This window comes from Peromyscus leucopus, chromosome 13, assembly GCF_004664715.2.
Source record: "Peromyscus leucopus breed LL Stock chromosome 13, UCI_PerLeu_2.1, whole genome shotgun sequence".
In the NCBI taxonomy this organism is placed as follows: domain Eukaryota; kingdom Metazoa; phylum Chordata; class Mammalia; order Rodentia; family Cricetidae; genus Peromyscus; species Peromyscus leucopus.
Genome location: NC_051074.1, coordinates 55195671 through 55214684, shown reverse-complemented (window position 1 = coordinate 55214684; position 19014 = coordinate 55195671). Strand labels below are relative to the sequence as shown.

The 19014-nt window shown below is 42.0% G+C and overlaps 1 protein-coding gene across 5 annotated transcripts in view; it reads right to left on the bottom strand.

Annotated features, from left to right (window-relative positions):
* Satb2 (SATB homeobox 2) overlaps window positions 1–19014 on the bottom strand; it is a 177679-nt gene that overhangs the window by 56075 nt on the left and 102590 nt on the right. For all 5 annotated transcript variants that reach the window (XM_028886126.2, XM_028886141.2, XM_028886110.2 and 2 more), the window contains one exon: window positions 14593–15065. In XM_028886126.2, coding sequence (XP_028741959.1) covers window positions 14593–15065 — 473 coding nt within the window. The remainder of the gene's footprint in view (window positions 1–14592; window positions 15066–19014) is intronic.

Here is a 19014-nt window from a genome sequence, read left to right as displayed (position 1 = left end):
CACTTTCTCAGGGACAGCTGGCAGAATATCTTAGGTAGACTTTCAATCCTGTAAGAGAGCACGCACCTCTATGGACTAGGCTTCAGATTGCCTGGACCCCCATAGGGCAGGTCAAGATGTCCGGATCTAAACAGATAGTCCATACATGTGGCTTTCAAGCACTTGTTACCTTTCTGGAGTTAAGACCATATTGGTCACAGGACAAAAATCTATAGAAACCCTAAGCCAGATACCTCCCCTCACCTGTCCAGGGTACTCCCAAACTCAGTATACCTAGCCCAAAGAACAGCAGCTCCATTAATTCCTTTCTCAGTAATGACTTGGGGAAAAGCTCAAAGACCAAAAAGAGAAAGAATGGGCTTTCAAAGAATTCCCTGCACCATGGGAGGAAGGTTTTACAGGCATGTGCTAAGTGTGGTGCTCATACTCACACACCGATCCCAGCAGAGGCAGGAGGATCATGAGGTCAGGGCTGTCCCTGGGTCATGCAGGGAGACCCTGTCCTAAATAGGAACATGGAAGAAAGGTAGGCAGAGAGAGAGATGCGGGAGGGAGGGGAGGGGAAAGGAGAGGAGAGGAAGGGAGCGGGGGAGAGGAGAGGCAAGAGGAGAGGAGGGGAGGGGACAGGAGAAGAGTGGAGAAGAAAGGGAAAAGGGGGGAGATGGGAAAAATGACAAATGTCATACACACAAAACACAGCTCGCAAGCACCATCTTGGTTCAAAATGAGGAGAAGCATCGCCCGCTGCGGGGCTGGGGGGGGGGGCAGGCTTTTGTGGAGGGGCTGAAACAGGATCTAGCTGAACCTTTAAAGATGAGTAACACCTGCAAGGAAAGGTACAGCCAGGAAGGGGAAGATCTGGAAAACCATCTGAAAGAATTGAGACCATGCTTTCTCCAGACAATGGAGGGACGTTCACCTTCTTAAGTCGGAGGGCTCGGGATGGGGGGGAGTACAAGAACTGATACAGTGGTATAAGACACTCTGAGGTGAAGACGACCGTGCACATTAATAAGATCTGGAAGTACCGGTGTAGACACACAACCAAGCAACAGCCATCGCCCCCAAATGAAGCGATATTAGATAATCTGCTCAGCCTTTTTGTCACCTGCAACAAATTAGGCTTTCAATATGCAAAACATCTTCCTTCCAGAAAAACAAATGATCATGATTCCACTTAATTGTAATTTAATGAGGCATAATTTATTTTTTAAAGTGATATACACCAGGTGTGTAGGGGGAGAGTGGAGGGGCCAAAGCCTGGTGTTTCTCTAAGAATCTAACTAGCTGGAGGCCATTTCCATTTCTGTAAATTACATACATGGCTGCTTGTGGCCGTGGAAATGAAAGACAAAACAGGCAACTTGCCGTGTTCCCATATTATTCCAACAGAGAGAGGTCACTCAATCCAAACAGCAACTTGCTGACCATATTCAGCAAAGAGTGAAAGCTCTGGGCTCTGATCTGGTAAGAGTAGATATGAGAAGGTCACATCAGCCCTTCACACGCGCTGCTGAGCTGTGCTCCACGGGAAATCACACAGTGCAAACTTTTTAGGAACCCATAGACTGGCAGCATCAGAAAACATAAGCCCTATCTCCTCACAGTGTGCTTTAGTCATGAACAGACTAAAGACAGACTGGGATAGGTGAGTAAATTATGCAACGTGTTGAATGACAAACCTTTCGGAAATCGAGTGACATCTCTTTTGAAAATGTATGACTCAAGAGCCTACCACAGTGAGCCTGAAAATATGTGTGTTTATAACGGCATAGTGCTTGAAACTAAAGATGCCATAACCCATAGTAAGATTTAGGAAATCTGTGGGCTCACTTCCATTTTCCAGGGCTAACATGACAGAGAGAAAGAGAGAGGAGAGGAGGATTTGCCAGGGTCCCGGCCACTCCCCCACTTGCGCTGCAGTATGATGTGCTTATGACCACTCCTTGAATGCAGAGAGCGAGGAAAGGGCCTCTCTGTATTGCTTATGTTCATTCCGCTCTCCCTGTGATCAGCCTTCATTTGCCCACAGTTCTGATGTCTCAGGTAACAGGAGAATATTACTGTTATCGTAGTTGCTGTTATTATACAACCGATTACCATCGTTGCCCTCTTAAGAAGTCAGGTAAGGTCTACTTCCTAGTCTCATCGCACATGGCAAACTCAAACATGTCAGAGGCTCCCTTGGAATTAGAGAGACCCTGGAAGGCAGTGCTGGGTCAGTGGATCCTCCCAGCATCCACCACCTAAGAGCTGACCTACCTTAGGAAGCGGTTTCCCTCATCTCCTTTCCTTTCCTTCTAGACGCTCCCCAGGCATATCTCCCTCCCTCTGTTTACGAATATAGCTGGTTTCCCATAACCTACCACTGTACTATGATTCCAGCTGTTGAAATTCATTTGTGTAATGCTAAAAATACTCACCCCACCCCCAACTCCCAAAGCTCTGCTGAGCCATGAAGCCAGAGTACTTAGTCTGATTTGAATAAAATGTATACTGGTCACAACAATGGCAATTTGATTTTTATTATTAAAAATGATGTGCTAAATCCTCAAAGAAAATGTCGTTATTGCATTAGTTTAATAAAATCTCTCTTTTATTACAATATTTCTTTATTGAGAAAGACAGCCTATGAATGTCGTATTTTATAGGATGGGTTGGATAGAATTGAACACCTAAAGGGAATTAATGTACTCTGCAAATAAAAAAATGCATTTACAAAAGTTAACAGTTACAGGATGGAGGTATATCATTCAAAGCACCAAAAGGCTAGGTATGTGCACATATATAGCCTCCTTTGGACTGAGGTGCACAGGATTAATTTGGTCTCACATTTATACCACTCACCATCTTTCATATTGGCCAGTATAAAAACTACCTCTCTCCCATCATACAATAAAAACTATCTCTCTCTCTCATCATATAAAGTCATTGGGGGTTGATTATATTTTGTGCATGATGATGAGCTGGTGATATGGAAAATCCAGACCTTTAAATAAACCCTTATCCATTCCACTTCTGGGAGGGAGTCTTATCTTGGGTGAGGAGTCTACAGCAGGCCCTAGCAGCTCACATATTTAAAGTCTAACTCGTGAAGCATTCAAAATAATTTGATTCAACTTGCTGAGAACAATCACTAAGACTGAGATTTTTTTGAGACTTGTAAATCCCACTTTGGAACAACTACATCATACACCGTAAGGCTGAAACTTATAAATGAAATACTTGTATCATGAGAAACCTTTTTCCCGGTGCATGCAACAAAACTTGACCATGGTACCTGCCACATCAGAACATATTACACATGCATCACAAGATAAATGGGTACAGCAGAGCATTCTTAAAGCCGAAAGAGCCTGTGCTCTCTAAGTACAACAGCCCTGTCCAAGCCACAGGTAGCTATGCCCAATAGAGAGACATCCGAAGCCCAGTTCTTGTCATGTCTGCCATTTTTAACCCACAGAATCTAGCAACAGCAGACATATTTCATGAACACTGCCATGTTACTCTTTCTTACCTGTTGCTCCATCTTGTCTTTAGGAAGTAATAGGTACTACAGCAGGGCTGTGCATGCACATTCAAAGCCAAAATGTTCTAAAACACATTAGCACCAAATAGAGGACTGAACAGGTTCTCCTTGGAAACACTTGGTCAGTGATGCACTCAGTTCTGGGCACAGACAGGGCTTTCACATGCACTGCAAATTCCAGGCCCCATGACTAGCTCATTAATAAAGTTCTGGGCCCTGGTTATCCCTCATTTCCATGAATGTTCTATGAAACAGCTGTTGATAATCTGCTCTCCACATTTACTAGTTTGGCTATTTTATCACAACATTAGCAAGATTGGTACTTTCCAAACACAAAACAAAAAGTACATTTACTGATTATTTCTATTTCAAATATGTCAGATGCTTTTAAATATGAGTAAAGCATTGTAGTAGCGCAAAGTGTCTTGTGACATCATAGTACTGTGTTCTTTCCTGCTGTAAGATTTATGTTTTAATTCCTATTACCTCCAGGGTCAAAAGTACCCATTCTTGCCTCGTTCATCTGAGACTATGGCACTTACACACCACAATAGAATTACTGGTTTTAAAATGTGATTGTAGGAGCAGGGGGGAGGGGAGGTTTAGGGTGGGTGGGTGGGGGGTTCAAGATCATGGTGTGGAAACCCACACAGATGGCTGACCAGAGACTGTGGGAGCTCACAGACTCTAGACTGACAGCTAGGGGGACTGCATAGGACTGACCTAGGCCCTCTGCATGTGGGATACAGTTGTGTAGCTTGGTCTGTTTGTGGAGCCCCTGGCAGTGGGACCAGAATCTGTCTCTGGCACATGAGCTGGCTTTTTGGAACCTATCCCCCATGGTGATATGCCTTGCTCAGCCTTGATGCAGGGAGGAGGAGTTGGTCCTGCCTCAACTTGATGTGCCATGTGTTGCTGACTCCCATGGGAGGGCTGCCCCTTTCTGAGGACCAAGAGCTCAATAAATAGCTTCTAAATATATAATAAATACCTGTTAAATGTGAACATGAGTAGAACATGTTGAAATGTATTCAAAGTATGTCAGCTATATTTTCTCATATATAAGGCAAAATATAAATAATAATGTTTAGGAAGCGGGATAATTAAATTATTTGGGGTAGAAGGAAATATAAAGAAGGGTAATAGTTATATAAAGTGGAATGACTATATGAGTTTTTCAGATAAGCTGAAGTTAAGATAGTAATTGTTGTTGGGCAAGACGGCACAAGCCTGTGATTCTAGAACTTGGGAGGTAGAAACAGGAGGATTAAGAGTTCAAGGCCATGGATAGATTCCTAGCATGTTCATGGACAGCCTGAGCTACAGGGGACCCTGTCTCAAAAGCAGCAACTACCAAGATATAATTGTATATCTTGGTTCTGAATTGTAATTCAGAAAAGTAAAGTCACACTTTCTTTTCCTACGTAACACTGAAAGGATTTAAAATAAGCCTAAAGTGCTGTCGTTATTTAATCTTGGGTCATAGTTATTAGTGGATCATAAAGCTAATTTCATAAATCAAAACCAACCTTTATAATAAACTGGAAATCTATAAATTAGAAAATTACCAAAGTGGTTCAAGTATGAATTTGATTTTATAAGGTCCTTTTTCTTTTTCATGAAGATTTTGCTTTAGCAATACATAGAGCTGAAGACAGACATGGTATGTGCACAAGCGTGTGTCTACCAGCCATGATTTGCAAAGTGCTCCAGATGGGCATGGTAGTGGTTAAGAGAAGTTCAGAAGCAGATGCCATAGTCTATAGTGATCATTTTGGCACAGAAATTGTAGAGATTAAAATTGCTTGGAAATTCCCAACTGATTTCAAATGGATATAGTTATATTTATGCTGCAGCATTTCTGGGCTCTAAAAGTTCATGCACTTTATTTGAACAAACATGCACTTAACCTCCAGCCAACAGGTCCTCATTCTAATCAATAGCCATGGAAAGAAGACTCCTTGAATATACTGTTTTAATGCTTATTAAATGAACAAGGATAAAAATGTGTTCCCGTTTCCTTAGTGAAATTTTTACAGAACTGTAAAATCCAACTTATGACTTTAAAGATTAGTTAGAGAATACAACAATGGATATTTACTCCAGAAACCTAGGTTTTTACTAAGACATCTCCAAGAGTGGCAGATACAAACATTGAAGATGAAGATGCCCTCTGTGTGAAATGAGTGGACCAGTCCTTGGTAGACAATGGTGAAAAATGACTTTCAAAATTATCACCAAAATGGAATCTTCTATTTCCTAGTCATAGAAAATTTGAATTTTCTATAATGAATCTGGTGACTAACTTGTTAGGCCATTGGTCAGGGGCAGGAGGAACAGACAAGACAGTCACCATCATGTTGGCTTACTCTGATTCTCTGTTTTGTAGGAGGGAGAAAAAAAACAAATCTTTTCACCTTCTGCTACCTGTATTTTCTATTTCAGGTGGATCAGGGAGGGAGGTTGAATTGCGAAGTTCTCTATTTGCCAAGTCAACCTCCCCTTTACCGAAGGCACAGACAGAGCAAGCTAAACCTGTACACTTTCATCCTTGAACTAACCAACTCATGCTTTTTGGCTGAGGAGGCTTAAAAGGTGCTAATTGACAATATTCTTTATATGTATGGAAGGTGCTAAAGTAAGATTCTATCTAGAGAACCTCCCCGCTACACACACACACACACACACACACACACACACACACACCATCCAATAACTCCGAGACACTGCTATCTGGCGAGATATTAATATTATTACAATCTCTCAATCTGAGAATTCAAGCCAGTGATTTTGAAATGAAAGACTATTTTATGAAGTACGCAAGGCCATCTCTCCCCACTTTATTAATTTAATGTTCTGAAATCAAAAGAGGGCATATTATTTACTTCAAAACTCAATAACATGCTCATGCCCGATCTGTAACATTTTACATCGACAGCCCACTTTTCAGGAGTGGACTTCCTTTTGCTCACATGTGTCCTTGTTATTTTATAACCAGCTCACTGGACCATGGAGTCAAGGCCCTAAATTTACACTGTGGTCCTTGACTTGCAAAGAGCCTAGATCCCAACTAGATATTGAGAAATAATCATGACTGACACTATTTCAGCTGACAACGAATATGAATGTCTTGGAGGTGAAATTTCATACAAATATAAACTGCAATGCATAATTAGATTATGCCCATCTCTGGATAACAATATGCATAAATCAAACAATGAAATTAAAAGACAATTTTTGTCTCTTCCAAAAGTGACTCATACTTAGACTCCTGAGAACTTGTAGCTACGATTTCCTTCTAGTTGTCACGGATCTCATTCTGACTATGCTGCCTCAAATCCTAATGTTTAGCAAGTTCTTAGAAAATTTAACCCTAACAGTTTTGGGGCATGCATATATTCCAAACACTGTGTAGACAAAGCTTAAATCAAAATCCACGCCATTTCATACAATGGACGTTTGCATTTTCAACAGCTGGCCTTCCTGCCAAATTTTCTGATACATCATTCAATCTAATTTTCCAATCTGCTGAAAACATTCTCCAGTTGCTGAGTGACTTCATAAATTGTATTTATGACCCTGCTCTTAAGTTTCTTCAAACGACGAGGCTTTGATGAGTAACCTGCAGATTTTTTTTCCTGCAAATTCTCATTTTAAAAAATGAGAACAGGTCAATCAAATGAGTCCCCACAGGGTTTGGGGGGTCCTGTTCTCTATCAGATAAGACCAGGGCACATACACTGCTTCTCCAGGGAGGCCTCTGATAAACGTCCGTGAATTTTCACTAAACTGAAGAAGCAGGACACTGAATCAGAAACCTACTGTTCTAAAGGAGCACACTCCCATTACACGCGTCTGTTCTTCCACCAAAAATATGTTCCCAAGGGTCAGCTCAGCAAGTCTTACTCACCCCCTCTGCTAGAGGAAAAGAAAATGGACAGGGCTACATGAACAACAAGCCTGAGAAAAGTCTTGCTCCCAAGAGGTGCAAACGTCTTCTCGCTGACTCCCCGTGCCGGGTGCCCCTGCACTCTGCTGCCAATGGAAAGGGAAAGGGAGAAGGGATATGAGGGTCACCCCAATCTCCCTGTTCTGGCATTCCCGTGCCCCCATTCACGTGTGGCAGCACATTCGTTCCGCTGGATTTACCCTAGTTTGGATCAAAGCTTCCTCTACTTCATTTAACAGATTTGCTCAGATGGAAGGTCTCGGAGGAGAAGCAGGGTTAGGAAATGGGGACTTCTGAACATATGAATATGTAGGTCATTGGATTTTTTAAATAAATTAGAGAATAGTTTATCTATTAAGTAAAAGTCACTCTACATATTTTATGAAACATTACTTATTATAGGTCAGTGGACACCAGAAATATTAAGTCTTAAACATTGCCATGAGCCTTTCATCCTATATACGCCTCTGATCAATGTTTTCAAGTCTATACTTTAACAAAGAAAACAGAATGCTTAAAATTAGGATTCACAATCACACTGAAACGGGTAAACCACAAACGCCACAAATAACCAAGTGATTTACTTCATGTCTACAGACCTAACGAGAGAAAGGTGGTGCCAACTTACAATGAATTCAGGATACAGACACAGAAGAAAACATGTGAACGAAAGTCAGAACCTGACAGAAATCACTATTCAACAGGCACCACCTGTACCTGGGAGAGAGCGCTGCAGAGGTGTAGGGCTAAGAAGCAAGGCTGTTGGGAACATATTACCAGTGTGCCACAGCTCAGACTAGGGAGGCTGCTTCTCACTCCAGTTAACAGTGGTAGAACTCTTAAAGCCTCGAATCCCACCCCTCTCCTGAATCTTACTCCTACTCATAGTCACATTCCCTCATTCCTAGCCTCTATCTCAATTGCCCTGCCCCCGATTGAATATCCCTAAGTCAGTCTCAATAATTCTATTTTCCCTTCAGTGAACGGAAGAGCTACCAGGCTTCAGGTTTAAAGTAACTATGATGATAACATTTCCAAAGCAAGCGGCAGACACAGCCATACCCGCCTCATACAGCACATGGCAGGTGCTCTGTGGAATGAATGGGCATCATTCTGATGCTACGCTCTACTCAAGTTTCTACTCGCATGGCATGACCAAATGTCAGCTACATAGAAATGGCATGGATCTATAGTCATGAGATAAAGGTTCCTACATAAAAGGTTTATTAATAAAATGCTTCCAAGGGGGAGCTATAGGGGACAGTGGAGGGAAAAATAAAACCCAGGCCTATACAGAGCGCTCCGGAGTGTCAGGGAAATCTCCTCCACAAGGCGTGAAGCCGTGGGCTGTTGCTGTGTGGTTCCTGTCACACAGTGGCTAAGGTTTCCCAGATCTCTGCCAACATCTAGTAGCCTGAGGAGAGTCCTTCAGATGAAGACCCCACATCAGAACAGGCATGAGTGTGGGGACCACAAACAATGCAAGGGTATCTGCCCGCCTCTGTGGCCCCACAGAGACCACCAGAGAAAGTGCTGGAAGTGGACAGGTAAGAACAGAGCCGGCGTCGTCACCTCACTGTTCTCCCTGAGCCCCTTTGGCTATAAAAGGGCATGGCAAGCCCGACTACCCATCTCTTCCACAAGGCCTGTCCAGCTACAGCGAGACTGCACACACTGTGTCCATGACTACATCAGCCTTGGGCCACCCTGGAGAGCTCCCATCCTGGCACTACTGACATATGCTGACGCCCTTGTACAGAACATGAACTCAACTTATATTCTTAGCTTATATAACTCATGTTTTGTTGGTGAACAGGAAGAAAAATGCAAAAATGATTACAAATAACAGTAAAAACAACCCAAAAGACTGCAGAGGTCATCTATTTCCAAAACTAGAAGCCAGGAGTATTATACAAAACAAGGTGCTACCGGGCAGATGCATAAATGACTTTGAAAGACTTGTGTATCAAAATTAAAGTGTATTAAAAACCGGTAGGGGCGGGAGTGGGGCAAGGAACACTGGAGGACGGTGGGGCAGGGGAACAGTGAGCACAAACCATAGCAATACGACAGCATTTATGCGTGGAAATGCCAAGATAAAACCTGTCACTATGTATTCACCTAAAAAAATTAATTAAAAAAAAAAAACTCAGCTGGGCGGTGGTGGCACACGCCTTTAATCCCAGCACTCGGGAGGCAGAGCCAGGCGGATCTCTGTGAGTTCGAGGCCAGCCTGGGCCACCAAGTGAGTCCCAGGAAAGGCGCAAAGCTACACAGAGAAACCCTGTCTCGAAAAACCAAAAAAAAAAAAAAACTCTTGGAAATACAGCCCCTAGTCATGTCATTTTACATAATCAAATGGTAAATAGATCACCCATTTAAGGTAATGAATAGTCTGTTTCAATAACATACAGTTTTCAAATGCCATTTACTGTAAGCGTGAGGTTTTTCATCTGGAAGTCTTAAAAGCAGGCAGACAAGGCTCTCGTGTTTATATTCTTACTGGACTGATGAATGTTTGCAGATGATTTTAGTTTCTGCATACCTACACATATACAAATTAGTCAAACTTCTTGTTAAATCTTCAAGCAGAAATGCAGGGACACCAACTGTCACGTGACACACCACTTTTTATTAGCGTTAATAACAGATGAGTCCTGGAGATGTCAATGAGTTCTGTAAAATACTCAGACACATGAGAACAGGCTATACATCAAGAGAGCCACCAATGATAATGTCTCCAGATGCCTAACAAAAATGAATGGTTCTGGTTCTGTACAGACGAGAAGTTAACATTCCTTCTAGAAAATGGCTAATATGCCATTAACCATTTTTACATATGAATTTCACCTGGCAAGTTGCTCTATAAGCCAGAAATGTCTGATTCCACTCAAAAAGGCCTCACTATTTGGAAAATCCATGGCTAGTTTCATGGGGTATGCTACACTGTATTTCCCATTTAATAATACAGCTGGCAAAAGCAGCTGCCCATTTGTGCTGTTAGCGACTGCAGAACACAGCAAAAACAATCTGCCTGCTGACCTCTGCTCAAGTTCAAACTATGTCATTCTGTCAATACCATCTACCTTGATTAGGCTGGGCTTATACACAACAGGTTATGATCCCAGAGGGATGAAAAGCTTTCCCAAATTAAAAGCAGAATTTAAAAAGGAAATACTCATACATTCCTATGTAGTTTCCATTTGATATCCTCAAGGCTGGCCCATGAACCCCAAGCTCATGTTGATTGAAAGTGAATGTTTCTTTCTGGGCGTAGCCATCTTACAAATTTAATAGCAGGAGGGAAATAATAAAATGTGTTCTGTGCTTCAATTAGACCTTTTTATAACCTGGCACTTCAAAGGTGGCAATGCCAAAGAAAAATCTTTAATCCAGAAAAAGAGACAGAAAGGATTCCCCGGGAGAAGACAGACCTCCGGGAGCCTTAGTGCCTTGATGCAGCAAGCGCCCTCACCCAAACTCTCTGTGGTCTGGACTCACTGTGAGTCTTCTCTCATGCTTCATGCTCTTCGGGTAGAAGGTATACTGTTTCCACTTCGAAAATCTGAAGTAGTACATCCATGCTTTCAATTTTATCCTTAGCCGAAAGAGCTGTGCACAGAGCTAGACAATCATGAAATGTCTACTCATGCGCACAGATGACAGACTAAAGAACACACCGCACAGAGAACTGCAGAAGATAGACGTGTCCCTCCCTGCACTCTGTATTCTCAGCAGTAGGCAACAGATTTTTTTCCAAAGGGCCCGAGCCTTACACAACTCCAGTCTAGGTAACCATGAACACACAAATGCCATCTGAGTCTTTTAAGTTCCAAGAAGATGCAAGAAATATGTGTGGGCCTCCCCAAATGTATTTTTCAAGTGATGGGGATAGGCTCTAACTTAAAAGAATGTATAAGGTAGCTACGAGCTGAGGGAGCCTGAGATTCCACCTGTCCTGCTCTTCTCCATAAAAACACATAAATACCAAACCCCATTGGCCCCAGGGCCTCGTCTTTGCTCACAGCCAGCCAGCAGTTGCCCAACCTCAATCAATGACTCCATCACTGCTTCATGTGATCTGAGCTGCAAAGCGCCTCCCATCTTGAGTGGACTCCTAGCAAAGTCAAGCGGGTCCTTGGCTTCTGGCGTCTTTCTAACACTCCATTGAAAAAGTACTCTGCCTGTCTGCAGCCTGAGCCCTTAGTCACTCCTCAGCCCTGCCGAGTTGCTCCTGTCCTCGCCAATGTAATGAACCTCCTCTCAAAAATTTGATAAGGACGTCTCCCAACCAGCTGACACCATGCCAAATCTTGTGGCATAACCTCAAGACCCTCCTTCTCCATATATCTCGGCTTTCCACCCAGGTATGAGACTTCTGGTGCAGTGGTTCTCAATCTTCCTACCGCGGCTGCCCTTTAACACAGTCCCTCATGTTGTGGGGACCCCTGACCATAAAAGTATTTCATTGCTACTTCATAAGTGTGATTTTGCTGCTGTTATGAATCATAAAGTAAATATCTGATATGCAGGATATCCGATATGGGACACCCCCCCCCCCCGGGTCACAACCCACGGGTTGAGAACTCCTGTTCTAGAGTCCCGTCACTCTTGCTATCATCTCCCTTTTACTCCATGGCCACAGACTCACTCTTCTGGCATTTCCTGGTTCTGAAGGTGGGAGTGGTTAATACCTGCATTAGTTACTTTTCCGCTTCTGTGACAAATCTCAAGACAAATGCAAATTAAGGGGGCATAATTGGCTTGTAAGCTCATAATAGCAAGAAAGATGTAGGATTTGGAAGGGGCAGGAAGATTTATATTTTCGTGGACACACAGACAAGCAGAGAAAGAAAACAGGAAGCAATCAACCCTCAAAGTCCATCCACAGTGACGTATTTCCCCCAGCAAGACTCCACCTCCTAAGAGTCCACAACCTCCCCAAACAGCACCGCTCACGGGAACCTGAAACTGACAGTTTCTTATCAAACCATCCCATCACGCTACCTTTCCCTCCTCTAGTTTAAATCCTGGGCTTTGAAACACTTTTCCAATCTCTTAGTCTACCCCTACCCACTGTGTTTAGTGCCAAACTTATCATTTCAATGTTCACTGCCAGTCTTCATACGAAATCTGCCAGCGTTTCAAAGTGAAGACAACTAGATCCCAAACAATCACTGTGGCCTTTCTCGGCCACTCCTGCAGTGTCTCCCTTGACGTTTCTCCTAATTCTACCTTCACTTCCGGTCATCAGGCTCAAGCCCTGATACGTTGTTACTGCTTCACCCTGTATGCGCTAACACACCAGCCACAAATTTACTCCCAATAGGCTTCTTGATGCTACACCCCTCTCTACTGCCCAGTCTCATTCAGAACTTGCCCACATTTCAGCTGGTCTCTCTGAGAAGCCTCCTAACTGGCAGTCCTACCCACTTGCTATAACCGAGAAAAACCAAACCCTTCCAAAGATCAAAGTTTCCTTATTGAGTCACAGGACATTCCCACATGAGACCTTTGGCTTTTCCAGTGCTGAAAGTTCAAAACTTTTAGTAAGTTCTTAAAGATCTTTTTTGACCTATGATCTCCGACCAGCGTCTGTAGTTTTATTATCAACTACCAACCATCCCCACAGTTTTTGACTCAATATTTTCCTTATGAATTCCATTAGCTTAAATACATTCCTTGATCTTCATTAAATTTTATTAACCTTCAAGGCCTACTTCCCCCAGGAACCTAAAATTCAAGTTTTTCAAGTTTCCACCCAGGACCCAGGAAGTTTTCACCTTCCTATTTCCCTACCTCACATGCAGTAAGGCCACTGAGCTCCAGCCTGCTGGGTTCCTGATGACTCACCTTGCCCATTCTGTCCTAAATGTCCCTCAATCCCAGCTTCCCAGGTCCCAACTGCTTATGTTCTCCTGTGTTATCCAGCACACTCCTGGCTACACTTTGTTCACCGCTGAGGCCATTAGTTCCCCAGGCTAAGCCTCTTTACCCATTAGAGGTTTGCAGAATATACCCCTCCACCCTGAGCCTGCAACATCTGCACCACCGCAGACCTTGTAAGAAATCAAATTCTCTAGGACCTATCCTACACTTCCTAAAGCAGAAGCTCTGGGATGAGCTCTGAAATGCTTATTTTAACATCACTCCATTCTGATACACACCCAGTTAAGAAGCACAAATGGGGGAAAATCTTTCAAATGAGCTCCCTCAGTAGGACAACATATGTGTGAAGGAACTGTTCACCTCTATCACTCAAAATTATATTCGCATGTAATTCTTCTGAAACATTAAAAGTACAAGTAATCTATATATTACTATTTCAAATCTGACTTGTACATGTTGAAACATTTGTAGAAATACTTTCATAATGTTCAAAAAAAGATTTAAAAACAGGCTATTTGAGCATGCATAAATAGTTTTTTTACAACTAGTCTCAAATATTTTTTTAAACGGTGGTGAAGATAATCCCAAAATTCACCATCAAGGGTCTATCCAGGGAAACACAGGATGAGGATGGAGCGCACACAGACACCTGGCCACTCAGCAGGAAGATGCCAGCAGCTGAGCTGGATGGTAGCATCTCAGATATTGGTTACATTATTGAAATTAATTCATTAAGATCTTGTAGGTATGAGTGGTGACATTATATCATGACAGAAGAATATTATTAAATTATGTGTGCTCTGAAATTCATATTTGTTCTGTATAGTATGTGTGCCATGCGTGTATGATGTATGTATGGGGGTGCACTTGCCCGTGGAGACCATAGGTTGGCATTGTGGTCTTCCTTATGCATCTCCACTCTTTTCATTGAGACAGGGTCTCTTTGCTCACCCTGGAGCTCACAGATTGAGTAGACTTGCTGGCCAGAGAGCTCCAGATTCCCCTTGCCACCTCGCCCATGCTAGGCTTGAAGATGTGTGCCCAGTGCCCAGCTTTTTCATGGGTGCTGGGGATCTGGACTCAGGGCCTCATGCTTGGACAGCAAGCATCTCCTGAGCCATCTCCTCGTCTCCATAAAACATTCTGAAGGTATTATTATGAAGACACGACACATCTCTCCCCTCCTCTGACCCTGGGTCCCCAGTGAGAATGGCGGTCACTGTACCTGGGTGCGGTTGAACGCCACTCTTGCAAAGACAGCTTGTGACACACTGGCCCTCTTCAGCTCATCTCTAACTTGCTGGTAGATATCAGGAGAGACTTCCACAGAGGAGTTGGTTGGCTCTGGCTTGACTGCTCTGGGGATGGGTGGATGGTTCAAGAACTGCTGGTTGATGGCTTGAGGGTGCTGGTGAGCCAGGAGCCGGCTCACGGCTATCTGTTGGTTTATCAGGTGGGCCATGGCTATTTGCTGCCTGACCAGCTGCGGACTGAGCTGGGGTGAGAGAAGCCCAGGGCTCATGATGGGCTGTAATGCGGGCACTTGGTTTCGGATTGGAGTACTGTGGTGGATTTGGCTATGAGGAGACTGTTCGTTGGTTTTCCCCAGGGATGCCAGCTGGTTCATATTTGGTAAATGCATTGGACGCTGGCCCAGAACACAATAGTCTGAAAGGTTTTCTCGCTCCACTCTTTCCACTGTTGAGAGATAAAAACAAAAACTCACCATTATTTTCATATTATAACTTGTTGCTAATATATAATACACTAATGATACTAATATTTTTAATGGAAGTCCAAAAACCCCCAAAGAAAGAGTAAGAATTCTTATTTAAAAGGTTTAACTTAACCATTATACTAATAGATTTTTTTTCATAAAAGATATGAAAGTGAGGATCTTTACCACTTCAGCTTGATATTTTTGTAAAAAGTAAGCATTTCCTAGACTAGCCAAGACAAGAAAACACCAGCCAATCCAATTCTAAAGCCCCAGACATTTCTACATCCCGTGATCGCCCTCCATCAACCTTGGTAACCAAACACCCGTTGTTCTAACCCTACAGTTCATGGCTAACAGCACAGTTCAGAGCTATCAGGAAAATGGTGAGGGCAATGTCTCCTGCCAAGCTACTACCTTCTCAGTCTATGTTGGGAATGCACCAAGAACACAGCTCGCTGACAGAGTGCTTACTTACCATGGGACCGGTAAACAGGTTTTGACAGCTGGTGCTACCACCATGATGGAAATGCACGTGAGCAGGCCTACCCCATACCCATTATCTCCTCATTTGCTATCTTCTTCTGGAAATACATATTTTAATAAGCCCAAGATTAATTCCATCACCTTGACTCGTCATTAAATATGATTCTTTCCTGCTCCACATTATCTACCTAGTTATTGCAAATCACTAAAGATTTAAAGAATGAGCTTAAAGGAATAAAGGTAGAGAGTGCTTCATAGATGCCCAAGTCAAGGGACAGGATCAGTTGTCAGGATGGGGCAGGGAGATCACTGCCTTGCCTAAGCTCTGTGAGGCTGGAGAGATTGCTCTTCAGGGAAGAGCACTGGTGCTCTTCCAGCAGACCTGAGTTCAGTTCTCAGCACTACTGTATTTTATTGCCTAAAACAAGGTTTTGTTTGAAGAAAACACCCGAGACGGAAACGAATCGGTCATTGCTGGTTCTAAGTGTTGGTTTGTAGGTATCATCTTGAAAATGTGTTTGAAAGCAAATTCCCATGCAGCCTTAGTAAGTAAACCTTACTTATGATTTCAAATATTAGGTATAATTATGCAGAAGTCTTTTAAAGAAGCTGGGTGTAGTGGCGCAGAAGGAGATCACTGTAAGCCCAAGGCCACCCTGATCTACATGACAAGTTCTAAGACAGACTCCCACCCCCACAAAAAAAAAAAAAAAAAAAAAAACATGGGTATTGGCCATGTTATTCATGTCTAAAAGCTTTTCGAATTTCCAGAACTTCTTGGAGGAAGTAGGGTGACCAGCCTGTCTTAGGATCATATTTATATACATACAGCATTTTTTCTTCTTTTTCTAAAGAACCAACAAGTCAAAAGTTGAACTTCTTTCATTTCTAACTTAATCTTTGAATATAATTTCATTTAGTTTACATGTTACCTCTCCTGCATAAAGTTCAAGGTAAACAAATTGTTTTAATCTTCTCTAAAGGCATTCATTTTCCAATCATTGTATTATTTAAACTTTAAAGCACATAGCCTTAAATCCAAACCAAGCAAATGGCTCTGAGCCTCCAGATAAGGTAATCCAAGAGGGTTTCCATAGACAGGAATTACTATCGACAGGAATTACTATTGTGATTTCTTTGTTGAAGGAAGATGTAAAGAGCATGAACTGCCTCCAGAGTCAAGTCAGACTTCACAGACACAAACACAGGGTCACAGGGAAGCATCTGACTCACTGGATTGTTTGTGCTGTCTTTTAATTCAGTCAAGGTCATGATGAATTCAATATTTAAATCATTTCCAAGTACTTAACAGACAAACTTTTATCCCCATTTTTCCTAATAAAACACAGAGAATCACCCTCATAGAGTTAATTGTCCAAACTTTTAGTATTTTTCTTTTTCAGAGACTTGCTATACTTAATGAGTTTACTGTTCTGTGATAAAGCTACATGACAGATCTAGTTATAATTAAGCATGAAAATGTATGTAAATGAAATGTAAATATACGAGATCAATAAAACTTATAGGAGTTTGTGTGATGAGTCAAAATAATCAGTCCATATTGCTTTAAGTTTACACATAATAACACCTATCTTTAAGAATCCCCAGATCTGCAGCCACGTGTGGTGGCCCACGCCTTTAATTCCAGCACTCCCATGGCCGAGGCAGGTGGATCTCTGAGTTCAAGGCCAGACTGGTCTACACAGTGAGTTCCAAGTCAGCCAGGGCTACACAGAGAAAAAAACAAAACAAAACAAAAAAAGAATCTCCAGGTCCATATAAATTCTTATTGACAGGAGCTGTGATTGGCGGCATCTTAGAAATATGACAGTCTGGTTTGCCTCGTAAACCTACGGAAGGGTTGCAAGCATCGGTGCTGGCCATGGCTAAGAGGGGAGGAGCACTGTGGAGAAGCTGGGGGAGAGAAAGTCTATCTACGGCACAGCCAGGGGTTTCCCTGGACTTTTCTTCTAACTTTTCTGAAAACTACTGAGTGTTTCCTGATGTCTCCTAATTGCATGTGTTGGCAACTAGCTTCATTTTTAAAATACGATAAAAGACAAACAAGACATTTCTGATAATTAAATCCTGCCCGTAGGGTTGCCATCTTTTCTTTTCAATTTTGCCAAATACTAAAGATATTCTTGTGTTTTTCAGTCTCTGACAGCTTTACCAATAAAATCCAGGCTTTTTACCTCTAAAGATCAAAAAACAAGAAACTAACAGCAAAACCGTCATCAGCCTTGGTGACGAAGACTGAATGAACTAATGCCTCTCATCATCTACACGCATCCCCTGACAGACACACAGTTCAAGTCTGTGGGATCCTTCAGTATACATGGCACAGTGGAAGATCGTCAGAACCGGTCATGGGTACTGAATCAGAATCTCTAAGGGTTCTTATGTGTGCCAAGATTCTAATGATTTGTAAGAAGCCTAAGTTCATGGATGCCATGTCATCTCTGCTATGATGTGTCTGTATGAGTATAAGATGATGATGCTATATAATCCGTGCTTGAATGTGATGTTGCTATCACCTGCAGTTGTACTCAATTTGATTGCTGAAGTCTGTTTTTCTATAGTCCCTAATAGAAAGGCTATCATTTTATTGATTTTTTAATTATATTTTAAATGTATGTGACCAGATGAATGTTTCCCAATAGTTTTACATTCATTGACTATTATATTTTGTTGAAGAAACACTGATTGAACCTGGTGTTTAAAAGCTATATTCAAGAAGAATATACTGAATAATATATATTTTTATTGGCTGGGAGACTTCAATAAATAGAAGATTCCATGACCTAATCCTTTTCTTTTAAGACTTACTTATTTTTATTTTATGAATGAGTGTTTTGCCTGCATGTATCTCTGTGTGCCACATGCATGCCTGGTACCTGCAAAGGCAAAAAAGGGCTTTGGATGCCCCGGGACTGGAATGACAGACCATTGTTAGTTACCATGTGGGTACTGGGAATAGAACCTGAGTCCTCTAGAAGAACAGCCAGTGTTCTTAACTTCTGGGCCATTTATTTCTCCAGCCCTATACCTTATTCTTATCTTAAGAAAACTTTTATCTCAAAATTCTAGGAGTAAAATTTAGAAGTCCAATATTATTAAGATTTTTGTTAAATTAATATTGTAAATTTCAGAAAATATTTGCATAATTGGGATTAACAGATAAACCTTCTTATTCTACATATTTTTTTAAATTAGGACATTCTACCCAATGTCTTCCGTCTCCCAAAAGAACCTCTTTCTTTTGTTTACATAACTCTATCATAGCATATCAATTTTGAAAATTAATCCATTTATTTTAAAATAACTCACTATCAAATGGATTCATATGCCCCATTACACACGCAGGAATATACTACTATTCAGTTTCTCCAAAGGAAGCTTAAAAGTTCATATGCTGAGCTGGGCATAGTGGTAGTGCACAGC